The sequence below is a fragment of the Cheilinus undulatus genome, linkage group 13, assembly GCF_018320785.1.
Source record: "Cheilinus undulatus linkage group 13, ASM1832078v1, whole genome shotgun sequence".
Taxonomy (NCBI): domain Eukaryota; kingdom Metazoa; phylum Chordata; class Actinopteri; order Labriformes; family Labridae; genus Cheilinus; species Cheilinus undulatus.
The window spans coordinates 10,516,567-10,531,746 of NC_054877.1; the positions used below are offsets into that span (position 1 = coordinate 10,516,567).

A 15,180-nucleotide genomic window follows, 5' to 3' on the forward strand; every position below is an offset into this window, starting at 1 on the left:
CAGTTGCCCCACCCCCCATATTTCCTGTCTCACTTCAGCTATCCTGTCTAAATAAAGGCAATACAGAATTTTATTCCATCCACAAAACTGTGGCTTGAATATTCACCAAATTGCAGGGAATTAAGAGTTGGATGCTCAAAATGTCTTGGCTTTTATTACTTGTGCCTCACTATGTTGAATGAACCAAGGTGCATGCTTCCAACCCTTCTCACTGGCCGCTTTTTCAACATACTGCCTAGTTTACATGTGGAAATCCCTGATACTTAAGTTAAACCGATGCACCAGTGCATCCTTAACTGGAACCATAATTTACAGCAGATTTAGTCAGGTCATTCAAGCACACAGACAGCCTATTTGTGCTGCAGATTTTAGACAAAAAAACAATTTTATTAAAGGAATTTTCATCTACAGTTGAAGGTCAAAAAGCATCAAGCTGGAAAGCCTTTAAGGATTTATTGTTAGTATTATTGACTACATTTAGCAAACTGTTAAATGTTTATTTTTGCTGAGCTTCGTTTTCTTTACATCCTTTATCGTGTATTTTCATATTTTTTAATAAAAGTGTGTTTTTGGGGTCTTTAAATGTGCTGAAATGTTCTGTTTTATCTCTGCAATGTGCTTTACCCTGCTTTATCTATGAATGGTGTGCTATAAACCTGCCTTGCCTTCATAATTTCTGTTAAAAAACATTTTTAAATCAGTTTAAAATACTCAACTCAAAAAGACTCTGGAGCCATATGGCATTTCACTTTTTGTATGTTGTGTAGTTTTGTGTGTTGTGTCACAGAAAAATGACATAGATATACTTTAAATGATCACAAATAGAGCTGAACCAATTAAATGTTTAAATATTATTGTGTTAATAAAGCAACTGGGGTGATTGTTAATTCCGGCTTCTTTCGTGACTTTTATTTTGAAAGAGAGGATGTAGCTTTTTTCTTTGATAATTAGCATAAACAAGAGCATGAGGGTTAAAATGAGTTATTTAATTCAATGTTAATAATTGCTTTAGCGTACTGAATCTTACTTAAAGTCACATTTATAGCATTTTTGGCGAGCAAAGCCCTAAAAAGATCATCTAAATGGGCAGCAGGGGTCTTAAATGTCAGCACAGTGAAGGTGAATTGTCATAAATGTAAAAGAAAACTCACCATTTAGCAAGAGTAGCCACAGACACTCCGCCATTTGTCCTTTTAGCTCCATCCTTTGTCCAAAAAGAAAAAATGCAATCTGAATAACCTTCTTTCTTCTTCTTTTTCTTGAATTTGTAGTTTTTAAGCGTTCATTCTGGATTTCTGCATTTCTGTTCAGACAGAAGCAGCAGTAATAGTAACGCTGTTCCAGCAGGTGTTTCCTCTTCAAATCTCTAAAAAAAGCTTCAAAATAAATTTATGCTCCTGTCCTGTCAGCTTGAACACGTTGGAGTCTGTTTAGTGGAGGCTTTAAACGTCATACTGAGTTTAGACTGAAACCCTCAGCAGCAGTAGAAGAAGAAGAAGAAGACGTCAACAAACGGAAACACGTAGAGTGAGTTTAAGCCAGCAGTGAAAAGAGAAAATACACCGAGTATTAACCAAACAAACACCTGCCCCGGTTGTCACGCACAGGTAGGGACTCCCAAAACACACGTTTGAGCGCTACACCTGTCCTGAACAAGCCACGCCCACTCCGGCAAGTGGGTGCCTCCTTTTTATGCTGCGTTCAAGAGATTCTGGGAAACTCTCCATTCCCTCCAGCACGTTTTCATAAAAATGAACAAATAACCTTATTTCTGACAAAGGCATTTAATATGCGTTTTTGGATGTTACAAATCACTGCACGTTGACCGTCTTTCCGTTTTTTTTTACAACCTAAATTCCAAAAAAGTTGGGACGCCGTGTAAAATGTAAACCAGAATGCAAAGATTTTTAAATCGCATATGCTCGTATTTTATTCACAGTGGGGAAATCTCTTTCGTTTACTGCCGACATCGTCCTTACAGGTCTTATTGCTCTTCTGGTCGTTGGTAAAGATGCTGGTGATGGATAGGAAGTTCTGGGTCATGTTCACATATGACTTCTTTCCATAATCCTGCTTTAACTTGCATTTGTGAATGCCACAGTGAACTGTAATGACAGACAATAATTTCTGGAAGTCTTCCTGAGCCCATGCAGTGGTTTCCACTACTGAATCCTGCCTGTTTTCAATCCAGTGGCCCTTGAGGGCCTGAAGATCACAAGCATTTAGTACTGACCGTCAGCCTTGTCCCTTGCTCACAGAGATTTTCCAGGTTATCTGAATCTTTTCATTATATTATGCACTATAGATAGTGGGATATGCCAATTAGTTTATGTTGAGAAACATTTTTTTGTTTCACAATTTTAGGATGTAGTTGTATCAGAGATTGGTGAGCCTTAGCCAATCTTTATTCTGAAATACTCTTCATTTCTAAAATGCTCCTTTTATACCCAGTCATGTTACTGACTTGTTGTCAATTTACATAATTTGCTGCAAAATGCTCCTCCATAGTTTTTTTTTTTTTTTTTCATTAGTACAACTTACGTTTCTAGCCTCTTTTTGACCCAGCCCAGCTTTTTTGACCTGTGTTGCTGCCAGGAAATTTAAAATGAGCTAATATTTTTCATAATTTGGTAAAGTGTCTCAGCCTTAACATGTTATATGCTGTTTGTGTTCTATTGTGGGTTTATGAGACTTTAAATCATTTCAGTCATTTTATATTTACATTTTACACAGCGCCCCAACTTTTTTGAATTTGAGTTGTATGGCAAATCTTTGCTTTAGGAAAAAAAAAAATAGTTTAGCAGGTGCTAACGGATGCAATGGATATGATAACAAAAATAAAATTTATGAAAAAATTCTTACTGAATACATTTACTGTTACAATTTCTGTCGTTTGACAGAAAAACCCCCATAAAGGCCCATTACCAAAAAAGCATAACTTTGTTATGGTTCATGCAACAACAGGAGACATTTAAGAAGTTAGGAAGTGCATAATTTTCTTATTTATCATCGTTTGTACGCTGTCACTCAAGATTGTCATGTGAGAAAGCTCCGATTTCCCAGTAGGCCTTGAACATAACATACAGAGTTTGCATGTTCTTCCCGTGCACGCGCTGGTTTTCTCCTGGTACTCCGGCTTCCTCCCACCACCAAAGACATGCTCGTGAGGTTAACTGATCACTCTTAATTGGCCGCAGGTCTGAATGTGAGCGTGTCTGGTTGTTCGCCTTGATACAGTATGTCAGACCAGCCAGTCCAGGGTGTACCCCGCCTATCGCCCAGTGACAGATGGGATAAGCTCCAGCCCCTTTCTATACCAACGTCATGATTACTGAAAACTGAAATTATGTTGACTGCGCTGAGATTAAAAACACTGCTCACTAGACTGATTTCACAGATGTTTCTCTGCACCTACGAGTGCTTTAAAGTTTGTTTCCAAGCTTTTTGGTGTTCTGTGGACACAGACAGCTGAGTGTCTAGAGTTGTTTTTTTTTTTTGGTGCCGTTGTTAAACAGCCTGGAGGAAAACAGCCCAGAGTCAGAGTTCACTGCCGTTATGAATCTGTTTTGAATACATCTGCAGTGATGTTTGTCTGTAAATATAAGAGGCTGACTGTCTGAGAAGAGATTCTGTCAGTCACACATATAGAATGAGGAAGACCTCAACGAGAGGGAGTGTGACGCCCTCTAGTGCTCCTATCTGAAATAAAGGAATGATTTTAGCCCTGTTTTTATTGTTTGTTTTCTGTCAGGGTGCTAAAAACCAGCGCTTATATTAATAATTTTAATTCCAGATAAATCTTACTTCAAATTGAGAGGTGTCTTTTCTAAATACTGATTCATATAACTTTTTAAAGTTTATTTCTAAGTCATGAAAGAATTTACACATTACACAAAGTAATGCTCTATATTCTGCAAACAAGCAGAATATGGAGCAGGGATGGGCAACTTTGGTCACCGAGGGCCACATCACTTTTGATCCTACCAAAGCTGCTTTATGTGAGGATGATGAAGAGGACGGTCCTGCAGCTGCAGCCATTATGAGTCTGAATGTTTCTACCAGCAGCAAGTAGAGCTCAGGGTTTACAACCAGGTAGCAGATTTTGGTTTAATTTGATGTAAAATATCACTATTTGCATAAAGTAAAGAGGAAACGATTCAACCTACCTAACAGCTCCTGCTCTCTCTGTCACATTACTTCACACTTCATTAACATTTCTCATTCAGTCTCCTGAATGAAAACTAAACTAACATTGCGTCACAATACAGTGCAATACAAAATCACTCAATCTACAACACTTTTACAAAACTTGAAACATAAACATTTTTACATTTCTTTAACAAATTTGCATTAGCAAAAATTTTCACAAATAAAAAAATTGTCATTTTACGAAACAAATGTAAAAAAACTGCATTACAAAATAACACGGTCTGAAACGCCTTTACAAAATCATGACAACTTCTGGAACAAATTTAGAAACGACGGTATCTTATGGAAAGACAATGTACAAAAAGCCGTAACTGACCGAGGTTTCAAGTTTTGTTGAAGTGTTTCAGAATTTGTAATTTTGTACCAGAATTTGTTCATTTGTTTCAAGTTTTTAGTGTTTCAGACTTCAGATTTAGTAATTTTGAATCAGACTTTGTAAATTAATTTCCAGCTTTTTAAGTGTTTCAGAGTTCTTAATTTTTGAACTTTTTGTATTATTTTGTTTTGTAAAATGTTTACTTTGTCACTTGTAAAAGTGTTTCTTGGTCTTGTTAGTTTGTTTTATGAAATGTAAAAACGTTTCAGTTATTGTAAATTTGTAAAAGTGTCTAATCTTGTATTGCACTTCCAGGCCACCGTACCTTTCAGAATAAAGCGTGATTATAATGACGACTTCCTAAAGACTGTTCAATGAAAGATGCAGTAATCAATGTAAAACTTGATTAAACAAAACCAGTGTGTTTCAAATGTTTTTAATGGTGAAACGTGTCCACATTCTCTAGCTAAATACAAAAAAAAAAAACAGGATTATCTTTATAAAGTATGCCAGACACGTCCAGTTTTGATTTACTGGCTGTTATCACCATATTAGAACTAAAAATATAAAATGATTTGGTCAATACCTTCAGGAAATACATTTCAATTTAGCAGACAAATGAAAAGATTTGATTTAGATTATAAAACATCAGTTTCTCATTTTAGGATATTAACAACAGTGGTTTTCAGTTGGACAGGACCTTATAGTGGGTCAAACATCCCACTTGGGCACAAAAATGGACTAATAAGGCCACGGAACTCTTTCAAATTATGCATTTTGCTTCTGTCTGGGTCCTGAGTGTCAATCAAGAACCACTCTTTCAAAAGAATATCTTATTTAGAAAAAAAAATGTCACAAAAAACACTTTAAAATTAGTCGTCGTTACTTCAAGAAGAAAAAGGGAACACATGATGGAACACAGAGATAAAATTAGACTTCTGTTTTCTGAGAAAGTTGTTTAAAACGAGTTGTGAAACAGAGAAGCTAACACAGACGGACACAGCATTTCTGTTAAATGTTACATGTTAAATAAAATCATCAACCACAATGCAAGCCACAAAATTAAGACAACTGACAATAAAGGAAATGTATAGATACTCTATGCAAACATGTAGAATGTTACAACTTCATATACAATATAAAGCTTAAAAATGTTTGACACTGAGTTTTTCTGCTCAGCACCTTCTCTGCATCAAGCCATCTCCAATCACACGATGGGCTTCTTGTCCGTCCTGATGGTCTCGTAGGTGTCGCTGCTCTTACAGGTCAGACCCTGCAGGACACAAAGAGATAAACTCACACTCTGTAGAGTATGCTTTCACATACTATATATGACTAACCGAGCATTTCCTGAACTCTTCAGTGTGATGTCCCCACAGGAAGGTGAATAAAAATAATCATCTGTCTGTGTGGTTAGCTGTAAATTTCCCAACATGTTTTTAGAGGTCTTTATAAGAGAAGTCTTACTGCGTAGATGCCTCCTTCGACTGGCTTCTTCTGCAGGAAACAAAACAAAAATACAGGCATTAGAAATATAAATGATTGATCAGTAAAAATAATTTCTTTATAAACAAACAAATGCTGCGTTCCTCTTTCTTCTCTGTCCCTAAAGCCATACACATGAATGTCTTACAGTAACTGAACTCAATCAGACTTTGATACTTACAAACAAAAGTAATGTAGAACAAAGTTCTTTATGTAAAAAATAAAGATAAAAAATAAATTCATATAAAATCTGGCACCACCTACAATTCATACAAAGATAAAACTATTGTTTCTATGTAGATCTTGTCTTTCTTATTTATTATTGAAGCACTGCCATACTTTCAACTATGGCAGTGCTAGTCTGTGTGAAAGTGTTAAGTGCACATGCATACTTATGGGCTTGCACACTATTCATTGATCCGTGTCTTAAATAATCTTGTCTTGTCACAATAATTTCATTGGCTCTTTGAGATGTTCTCCTTGAAATGTTAGCTGTAAAGCACTTTGGTACAAACTAGATCTTTATAAAGAAAGTTGACTGTGACCTTGTAGAGCACAGGTGTCAAACTCAAGGCCCGGGGGCCAAATCCGACCTGTGAAACAGTTAAATCTGGCCCGCAAGATGATCTCATATTTCTGTTATAACTGGCCAATCACTATGAGGTCTGCAGATTTCCTAAAGTATAAAAATGTGAACTTAACCTCGATGATTTCCTTGTTAAGTCACAAAATCTGAAAAAGTAAGGCGTAAAAATATTTAGATGAGAAGTCAGGAATGTGGGAAATAAATTAATTTGTGTTTTAATTTCCCATTTTCATTTAGCATCTCACAATTAGGACTCAAACTTAGGATTCTGACTTTTAATTTCATACTTAGAGCATTTTAACTCATAATTTTGACTTCTCATGTAATATTTTGAGCTTTAAGATTCATTATTCTAATTTTTAAATGATATTTTGACCTTTTTAACCATTTATTTTGTATTTTACCTGATACTTTCAACTCCAAACTCTGACTACATAATCCCATAGTTTGACCTTTTAGACTCACAATTTAAAATTTTGACCCATATTTTGACTTTTAATTTCATGATTACAAATTTTATTTCATATTTTGACCTTTTAAATTCATGATTTTGACTTTCTTTCTAATATATTTGGCTTTAAAAAACATTATTTTTCAATTTCATGTTCTGACCTTTTTGAACTAATAAATTTATTTTTCTCAGATTGTGAGCCTTTAAGATTATCTCTTTAACTTTTTGAATATTAAAATCATTTTTCATAAGTGCTACGTTATTATTTTATTACCCGTGAAGCAAGGTTGACAGTTTCTGGTTAAAAAGGTGACCCTGTTAGGCCCTCAGATTAGACCTGAATCCAGAATCCGGCCCCTGCTGTGATTGAGTTTGACACCCCTGTTGTAGAGGGATATATGTGTTTGTCTCAGGAGTCTGAGACAAAATTCACCCAGGAGAAAAATAAAGTGTATCATATTGTATTTTTTGGTACAGTATGGAATCCTATTACATCACATCCTATCAGGATGTATTGTGAAGCATTAAATCACTTTATTGCATTGCATGAATTGGAAAAAATTAGGAATTAAAATTTTTTGCCTTAGCATTATCTTTGTTTAATCTATGTTTTTTTTTTTAATTTTACTGGCTTTTTATTATTTTAGTCTCTTTACTGTATTGATTTTATTCCCTTAATTTTTTTATTCTATTCCTAACTGGATTTTGTTGTTGTTGTTGTTTTTATTGATCTTTGCTGTCTGTCTGTCCCTTTAAAGCACTTTGAGCTACATGACTTATGTATGAGAGGTGCTATTGGATAAATAAAGGTGAGTTGAGGTACTATATCAACTAGAAAAGCACTCGGGGAGCGTAGGCCTCCGCCATTCGCCCTATCTCCCAATAGTACAGAATCCTTTAAAAAATTCCTGGATCCAGATGGTGATCTGGATCCCTCCCAAAATCAAATCAGTTCTTCTTTATGCCATTTCTGACATTTCCTGAATCTTGAAATTCCTGAAATTTCACCAAAATCCATCCACAACTTTTTGAGTTATGTTGCTAACAAACTAACAAACAAACAAACCCACCCGATCACATAACCTCCTTGGCGGAGGTAATAAATGAATCTGTAAATAATTGACGTTATGTAATTTGAATAAACAGTTACAAGCCAGATTGATAAAATAATATCAAGATTGCTTATTTCTTTGTGATTTTTTCATATTCTAGTTATTTGATCTGTAGGCTGTTTTTATTTTAGGATCTCTGATAGATGTAGTATATTTTTTTTCCCGTTACACTGTCAGAGGTTGGGAGAACAGCATAGTGTCTGTGCATATTAAGATAGGTGGTTTTACTACAAGGCAAAAGCTGGCAAACGTCTAGAGCTGCGAGAAAAGTCATTATAGTTGTGCATCAAATATGAGATAAGCAACTAAAATAAACTAAACTACAAATTTCAATCAGGACATGTATTTTGGATATAACCACGGGGCCAAAAGTGCCTAAAATAGCATCAAAATAGAGTTTATCCAAAAGAGGAAGTTGCACCAACAGTGTGATTAATGACTTTAAAATGTCTTCATATCAAGCAAATTACAGTTAGACAGATCCCTTTAGACCCTTGGTTACCAACCTGGGGTCTGGGACCCCCTTGGGGGGGCATCAGAGCTTTCAGGGGGGTGCATGATGGTCTGTCTGCTGTGAGGTTGTTAAAATTAGGTTCACTCAAACATCCTAAAATCATGATAAAACCCATACAAATGGTTCATACCAAGGTCTTTTTGCTAATAACACTTGTGCTTTGGGCTATTGTCTTCGGTTTTAAAGGATGAAAAAAAAAATCAAATTTATGTGAATTTTTGACAGTAATATGTCCCTTTTTTCTGTGTGTGATCTGAGTCTTGAGTTTGAGTCTTGATCTTTTAAGAGGGGATGAGGAAGGACAGTGTAGTTTTTATATTTCTGATCTGGGTCAGTCCTGTAGCTTTGTGGCTTACTAACTCACAAGTTGCATCTAATTATTTTATCCTCTCGCTGACAGCTTTTCGAGAAATAGGTCAGGGGTTTAATGCTGGTTTAATGCTAACAGCTGTATCTACATGCAGATTATTGCCAATAAACCATACCTTGAGATATCAAATTTGAATGTTTACTTCAAGTTTGATGCTGATTTGATATCATGCTGCAGGCGTGTAACTTAAAGCAGGAAGTGGGTCCTGACACATTTATTGTGTGTGAAGAAACATCGGTGGAAACTCTGAGTGTAGATAAATAGTGTAGGTTGGTGGTCAGCTCACACTTACAGGAAATGATAGATGGTGCTTTTAAATGACATAGCTGCTTTTAACTGCATTTCAACAAAAACAGAACTCAAAACATAAAATATAACATCTCAAAAACACATTGGAGTTAATCTTAATATGCCCTTTCGGGTTTGACTTTACAATACCAAAGATAAACAGCTGTTGTTTTACCTGAGAGTTTTTGGCAGGCGCTTTTATGGCTGGAGCCACCTGTAAAAAGACCAGAAAAGTTACGAGACTGAGGGATTCAAACCATTTTCATCCCCCAAACCCAGATAAGAGAGGAGGTTTAGTATCATTAACTGAAAAGAGTGCGGAAACGTTGGACAGGGTATGAATGTATCGCTTATAAAATCGGCAAATGAGTTAAAAATGTCACGAAAATGGATATAAAAGTAAAACTAAAGAATCAGGGAAAATAAAGAGGAAGTTTTGTTTCACTAATAGCAGAATTAGCAATAGTTTTGTATGCTGGAGGATAGTTTCAATTTCTTTGTAAAAGTTTTTGACAAACATCTTTAAAAAATGAAAATAATTCACTTCTTTTTAGCTGTATAGTGCTGCAGAGGACCCTTACAAGCTTTAGGATAGTTATTGTCTAAGTTTGAAGCATTCATCATGACTTTTGTGTTGTTCCTGTTTCTTACCCTCAGCCTGCAGTATAAGACCGTTAAAATGATGCCATAAAGGATGAGAATCCCGTCCAAGATGTAACAAATACCCATGTCTCCAATGGCCTCTGAACACAGACAAAACATCATCTTAGTTTTCGTCGTTCACAAACATTTTAAGAAGTTCTGGTGCGTTTAAGAAAAATTGCTTAACAAAAGGCGCACAAGAGAGCGAAGAAAGCAAAAAAAAAGTTTCAAATAAGAGCTCAAAGAAGAGTCTGGAGGTCCTCACCGGCACAGGTGGGATTGATCATCAGAAAGGCAGCGATGAGAGGTGCCCGCAACATCTTACCCAGTGGGCTGCAGAGCTGAGAAGGGGGGTAAGGAGTCTGTGTGTTGTTCCTCTTGTCAGAGAGTGATCTTCAAAAAAGCCTAGCTCTGTGATCGAGCTGCAAACAGGAAGTCCGGGGCTCTCTGTCCGTTTTTGAAGCTGTAAAACCACACGCCTACCCACAATGCCATCCTCCCCTCACTGAAGTTCCTCTGAATCTCTTCTATATAAACCCATCTTAACTGTGGTGAGGAAATCAAGTAAAGAAATACTCTGATGAGAAACAGAAAGCTAAAACCTAAAAAGCAGAATCTGCAGCATGTCACAACAGCTTAAAATACATTGCATGTTTTTTAGAAACACTTCTTTAACTTCCCACGCTCCAAAAAAGCAGCAAAAGCAAACAGATAAGGAATAAAAGGTTTAATAATGCAAAAATGCCTAGCACACTATACAAGCTACAGTTACCAAAAGGAGAAAAATACATGACAAATCTACATTTTTTTACAAGCCACTTAGTTTTCAAAAGTAAAAACATTCAGAAAAATTGCATCATCATAACTTAGGCACCTTCAAAATGATAGAAAACAAGTTATTATAAAAACATTTGAGCTGGAAATAACTCTAGCATGCATTTAAAAAAAACATCTGCTTTCCAATGAACACAACAGGCTTCGTATTTGGATATTTAAAGAAATGTTAAAGGGATTTTTGATCCGTATTTAGCATAGAAATCAGACAGGGAGTCAAGTTGTGGCTCAATCAGTTAGCAGTAAGTTTCAAGGACCATGAAGAGAACGGTGGAGTCAGCGTGAGGACAGACGCTGTTCCTCTTCCTTGTGTGAAGAGTAAGGCTGTGTGTGATGGAGGCAGCGCGGTAGGTCACTGTATTTGTTCAAGCTTGGGGTACAAGGCGGTGAGACGCTACTGCTGCAGAGGAGCTGCAGAGAGGAGGTACAATCACACGTCTGGTTTGGGATTTTTGCAGAAAAAGAAACATAAAAATCAGCTGAGTTAGACTGAAGCTGCCGGTTCAGGACTGAAGATTGTTTGTGCACATTGTAAAAGTGTGATACAGAAAATGACCCCATTTACACCTGGTATTAACATGTGATACAGTATGAATCTGGAGAATGATATCTGACCATTAGCCTTTACATTTACACCTCTGTTCTGCTCTATGATTGGATATAAATGACACTTTAGATACTCATGGATTCCTCCTAAGACTGTGGATATGCTGTTATAAAATAGTTCACTGATGCTTGCATTCTGGGTTTTTCTTCTTTGAAAGCTCCTGTGGGGAGTTTTAAGCTGCTTCTGATCACCCTTTAAAGTACTGATGCCTCAAAAACAAACATGACAACCATCATCTGACACTGCTGCCACACGGCTGGCTGCGTAAACAGTCTGTTTATATTTTACAGAGAAAATATTCACAGTGAGAGATAAGTCTAGCTATCAAAACAAAGTGAGATTATGTGCTATTTAAAAAACATATTTTACACCTGTACAGACCATAATGAGCAAGACATAAGACGTACCATTTAGTCCACAGGTGGACTAAAGCTCCTCACTAGAGCTTTAAATGAAATCAGCTTTCTTTATATGCTAATTTTCCTGCAACACTATTAGCAAATCCTTCACACTCTCTAAGGCCACACTCATACTAGGCGAACAATTCTAATGAGCTCAAGCATGTTTGACCCCTAAAGTCTAGTTTGTTTGACCAGTGTGAGTGCTCTGTGCCACGCTCAGGCATTGTACACTTGCTTGGCCCTGGCACAGATAAAAGTACTGTGCTTTATTGTGGTACAATTACTCTTGTATGTGCACAGGCACAGGTACTCAGCATGGAAGTGGTGTATAACTGATTAACTGCTCCTCAAGAAAAACACTTCAAACAATGGTGGAGTGTAAAAGAGCCATATCTGACCAAAGCGACTCAAAGTACGCCACAAAGTGTGTAAGGTAAGAATTATTTTCTGTGAATTTCTCTATTTTCCTGACTGTGATAACACATATGTACACTAGTGCTGCAACATTAATGTAGCTGTAGTTGCAAGGTCAATCTGTGTAATTACATAACTCCATAAAGAGCTGCAATTATTTTTGTTTAAATTGGATTTAAGTTCACAATAGTGCCACAATTGCACAGTAATTTAAAAAAAAAAAAAAATTTTTTTTAAGAAAGTATTTTAAAAGCTGTACTGTAAAACCGTTGTTTTCATATCTTATGCTACTTAATATTTGTATGTTAAAGCATTTTCACCCATTTCTGCCCCTTTTTGCATGATTGTAAGTGATTTTTTGCATCATTTTGATACTTTATCCTACTTTTTCAGGTTATTTTAGCCACTTTCAACTTTTGGCCAATTTATACCTATTTTGCCACTTTAACCGCTTTTCACCGTTTTCCACCCATTTTTGCACACTCTGTAAAAAGCTCTTTCATCTTGAGATAGTACTCAGAAGATACGTTACTCACATTTAATATTGTAGGTTTAAAACTGTAATGCTAAGCTATTTTGAAAAAAAAAGTTTGCATTTTTACAAATAAAATTTGTGAAGTTTATGTGATAAAAATCACAACCTCAGTAGGATAAAACGTCAAGATACTCTCATAATATGTTGTTTTTTCTGCACTTTTATGGGACATGTCCCCTATGAGAATGTTTAATTCTGACATAAGGTTAATGTTTTGACATCCTTTTCATGATAAGCTCTGCAGTTTTGTTAATACCAGGTGTAAATGAGGCCTTTGCTTTGTCTTCCTGCTAAACTTGTGAAATGATTTATAAAAACACCAGTGTTTAATAAAGAAAAGCTGCATATTTGTGACAATCATGAACACATGAAGAGTGGAGTCCTAGGAATGTTCTTCCATGTTTTTTACAGTGAGATAAAAGGTTGTTTGGCTTTCAGGCCAAACAAAAGTCATGTGTTAATTGAAATGCACATAATGCTACATTCTGTAAGTACAAAAAGTCACACCCTTCAACAGAAAAAGTCTTCATCCTCGTCAAACTTATCGCACTGACATGGAACTGAGAAGCAGTGGTAGATCGGTCTGACCAGATCTGTTTTTAAGACATGAGAAAGAGGAAGTGACACGTGTGACGTAATCCCCCTCCTCTGGTTTGAGTGTTGAGTCAGCGCAGTGAAGTAGTCCAGTGGTTACAGCAAAGGAAAGGCCAAAAAAGTAGAAAAAGCCCCCGTTAGAAAAATGTTTTTTTACATTTAGTCATGAAGACATAAAAACACAAAGAGTAAAGTCAAGGCATCTGTTTGATTCCTGGTTTGGACAATCTTAGAGCTGATCACAGTTTGATATCAGAGCGTCTGAGAAGGAGGACTCTCTCCTCTCCTTTAAAGGTTTTTGAGTCACAGACAAAAAAAAAAAAAAAATCAGATTTAGGAGGACCATATGTCCTCCACATGTCCTGCCACACAAGTGAGATCCAGCCAAAGAGGGGACAGCGTGGGAAACAAAAAAAAAGAGAAGTCATTTTCACACCGAGGTCTCTGACTGTAGCCTCATGACGAATTTGTGGCTCTTTGGGTCAATGAACTCCTCCCCGAGCCGCAGGAAGGGGAGCGGTGTCACCGTGACAACCAGGGAGAAATCGAGGCGTCGCATGGAGAACACCAGACCCTGGCGCAGGGCCGAGGTCACAGGCTCCTCACTCACTAGAGTCCATTGGCGGCCCCTGCCGTTCTGCTGCTGGTACTGCATGGTGGGGCCGGGGGTGAGATAACGCTCCAGGAACGCCTGACAGGGAGAAAAGAGGAGGATTATTATGAGGAAATACCTGAAAACATGGTGTAAAAGAAAGGCTTTTGCTGCTGTGTTAAGCTATAACAATTTTTGTTTTAAAATCAAATATAAGACTTTTTAAGGCCGTTTTATGACCCAATCAACAAAAAAATTAGGTCCATTCTAGATTTCCCTGCCAACTAATCACAATCATTTTTTATCTTGGAGTCATATTTCCCTTATCTTGCACTCTCCCATTTTTTTTATCTCTCTCTTTCAATTATGGTTTTGGGATGTGTACACAACACACTGTTTTAAATGCCATAAATATTACATGATCCATAAATAAATAAAAACTAAATAAAATGCTCCTGGCAAGACAGGGTAGATTTGGTACAGTATCAGATATGTCTAAAAGTGACATCTAAATTTTAATAAAAAGTAAAACTTTTTAAGACATTTCAAGAGCTTTCACTTTTAAATCAAATTTAAAACCTTCCAAGTATCTGAGGGAAGCTTGGTTAAGTTAAAGATAAGTGTCAGTCACTCTCCCCTTGGTTACCAAGTACAAATCCAGAGCCTGGAGCTTACACTTTTGGATCCTAAACAAGCAAATTTGGTCTTTCTTTACAGATTTAAATATTTGTTGTACTTTATTGGGCTTTGAATCCAAACATCTTTAAGTTTTTTTCCAGGTAATGACATCATAAAAACAGACTGATTGTGCCATTTTGTTTCTTTTCAGGAGGAAATCTAAAGCATGATTGGGTTCTTAAGGTTTTGCATACCTTTATACGATTTTAGTCAAACCAGTGGGGTTTCAAGGACAAGGGTTTTCACATTATTAAAAATAGAAAGACATATTTCCAGTGTTTCCCACACACTGATGAGAATAGGGTGGGTCCACACAGCTATATTTAAAGCCCCCAAGCATATTTGCTAAGCTTTAAACATTTTTTTTTATTGTATATAGTCCCCATTAGCACATGAGAGAGAGACATTCACTAGTACTTCCCTCCTGCAAAAACACAAATTTAGCTGCAATGTCTTGTGTTTAAAATAGAGCTTCATATGTTGTTGTTTCAACATATTTCTGTAGCTTCTTGTTGCAGATATGCTCCTGTTCTCCTGGACTCTAGGGTGATA

The 15,180-nt window shown here is 36.5% G+C and overlaps 3 protein-coding genes across 5 annotated transcripts in view; all 3 read right to left on the bottom strand.

The window, feature by feature from the left end:
• Nucleotides 1-1,606, bottom strand: part of nectin4b (nectin cell adhesion molecule 4b) — a 37,833-nt gene extending 36,227 nt beyond the window's left edge. For both annotated transcript variants that reach the window (XM_041803928.1, XM_041803927.1), the window contains exon 1: nt 1,152-1,606. In XM_041803928.1, the coding sequence (XP_041659862.1) occupies nt 1,152-1,203 (52 nt within the window). In that variant the 5' untranslated portion in view covers nt 1,204-1,606. The remainder of the gene's footprint in view (nt 1-1,151) is intronic.
• A 3,339-nt stretch (nt 1,607-4,945) lies between these two features.
• Nucleotides 4,946-10,457, bottom strand: fcer1gl (Fc receptor, IgE, high affinity I, gamma polypeptide like). The gene is made up of 5 exons (XM_041802542.1): nt 10,239-10,457; nt 9,983-10,074; nt 9,507-9,545; nt 5,993-6,022; nt 4,946-5,798 (listed from the first exon to the last, which is right to left on the bottom strand). Exons 1-5 carry the CDS (start codon nt 10,291-10,293, stop codon nt 5,733-5,735), a joined length of 282 nt encoding a protein of 93 aa, XP_041658476.1. The 5' UTR covers nt 10,294-10,457; the 3' UTR covers nt 4,946-5,732.
• Nucleotides 10,458-10,727: 270 nt separating this feature from the next.
• The window catches only part of LOC121520786 (vang-like protein 2), a 34,032-nt gene continuing 29,579 nt past the window's right edge, over nt 10,728-15,180 (bottom strand). For both annotated transcript variants that reach the window (XM_041804403.1, XM_041804404.1), the window contains one exon: nt 10,728-14,049. In XM_041804403.1, coding sequence (XP_041660337.1) covers nt 13,789-14,049 — 261 coding nt within the window. In that variant the 3' untranslated portion in view covers nt 10,728-13,788. The remainder of the gene's footprint in view (nt 14,050-15,180) is intronic.

What these genes read in the sequence shown, in the direction of transcription:
- fcer1gl (XM_041802542.1), bottom strand. Translation starts at nt 10,293, where the DNA reads ATGTTGCGGGCACCTCTCATCGCTGCCTTTCTGATGATCAATCCCACC. An exon ending in GATCAATCCCACCTGTGCCG is followed by an intron (nt 10,075 to 10,238) that starts GTGAGGACCTCC and finishes GTCTGTGTTCAG; the next exon opens with AGGCCATTGGAGACATGGGT. An exon ending in TCTTATACTGCAGGCTGAGG is followed by an intron (nt 9,546 to 9,982) that starts GTAAGAAACAGG and finishes GTCTTTTTACAG; the next exon opens with GTGGCTCCAGCCATAAAAGC.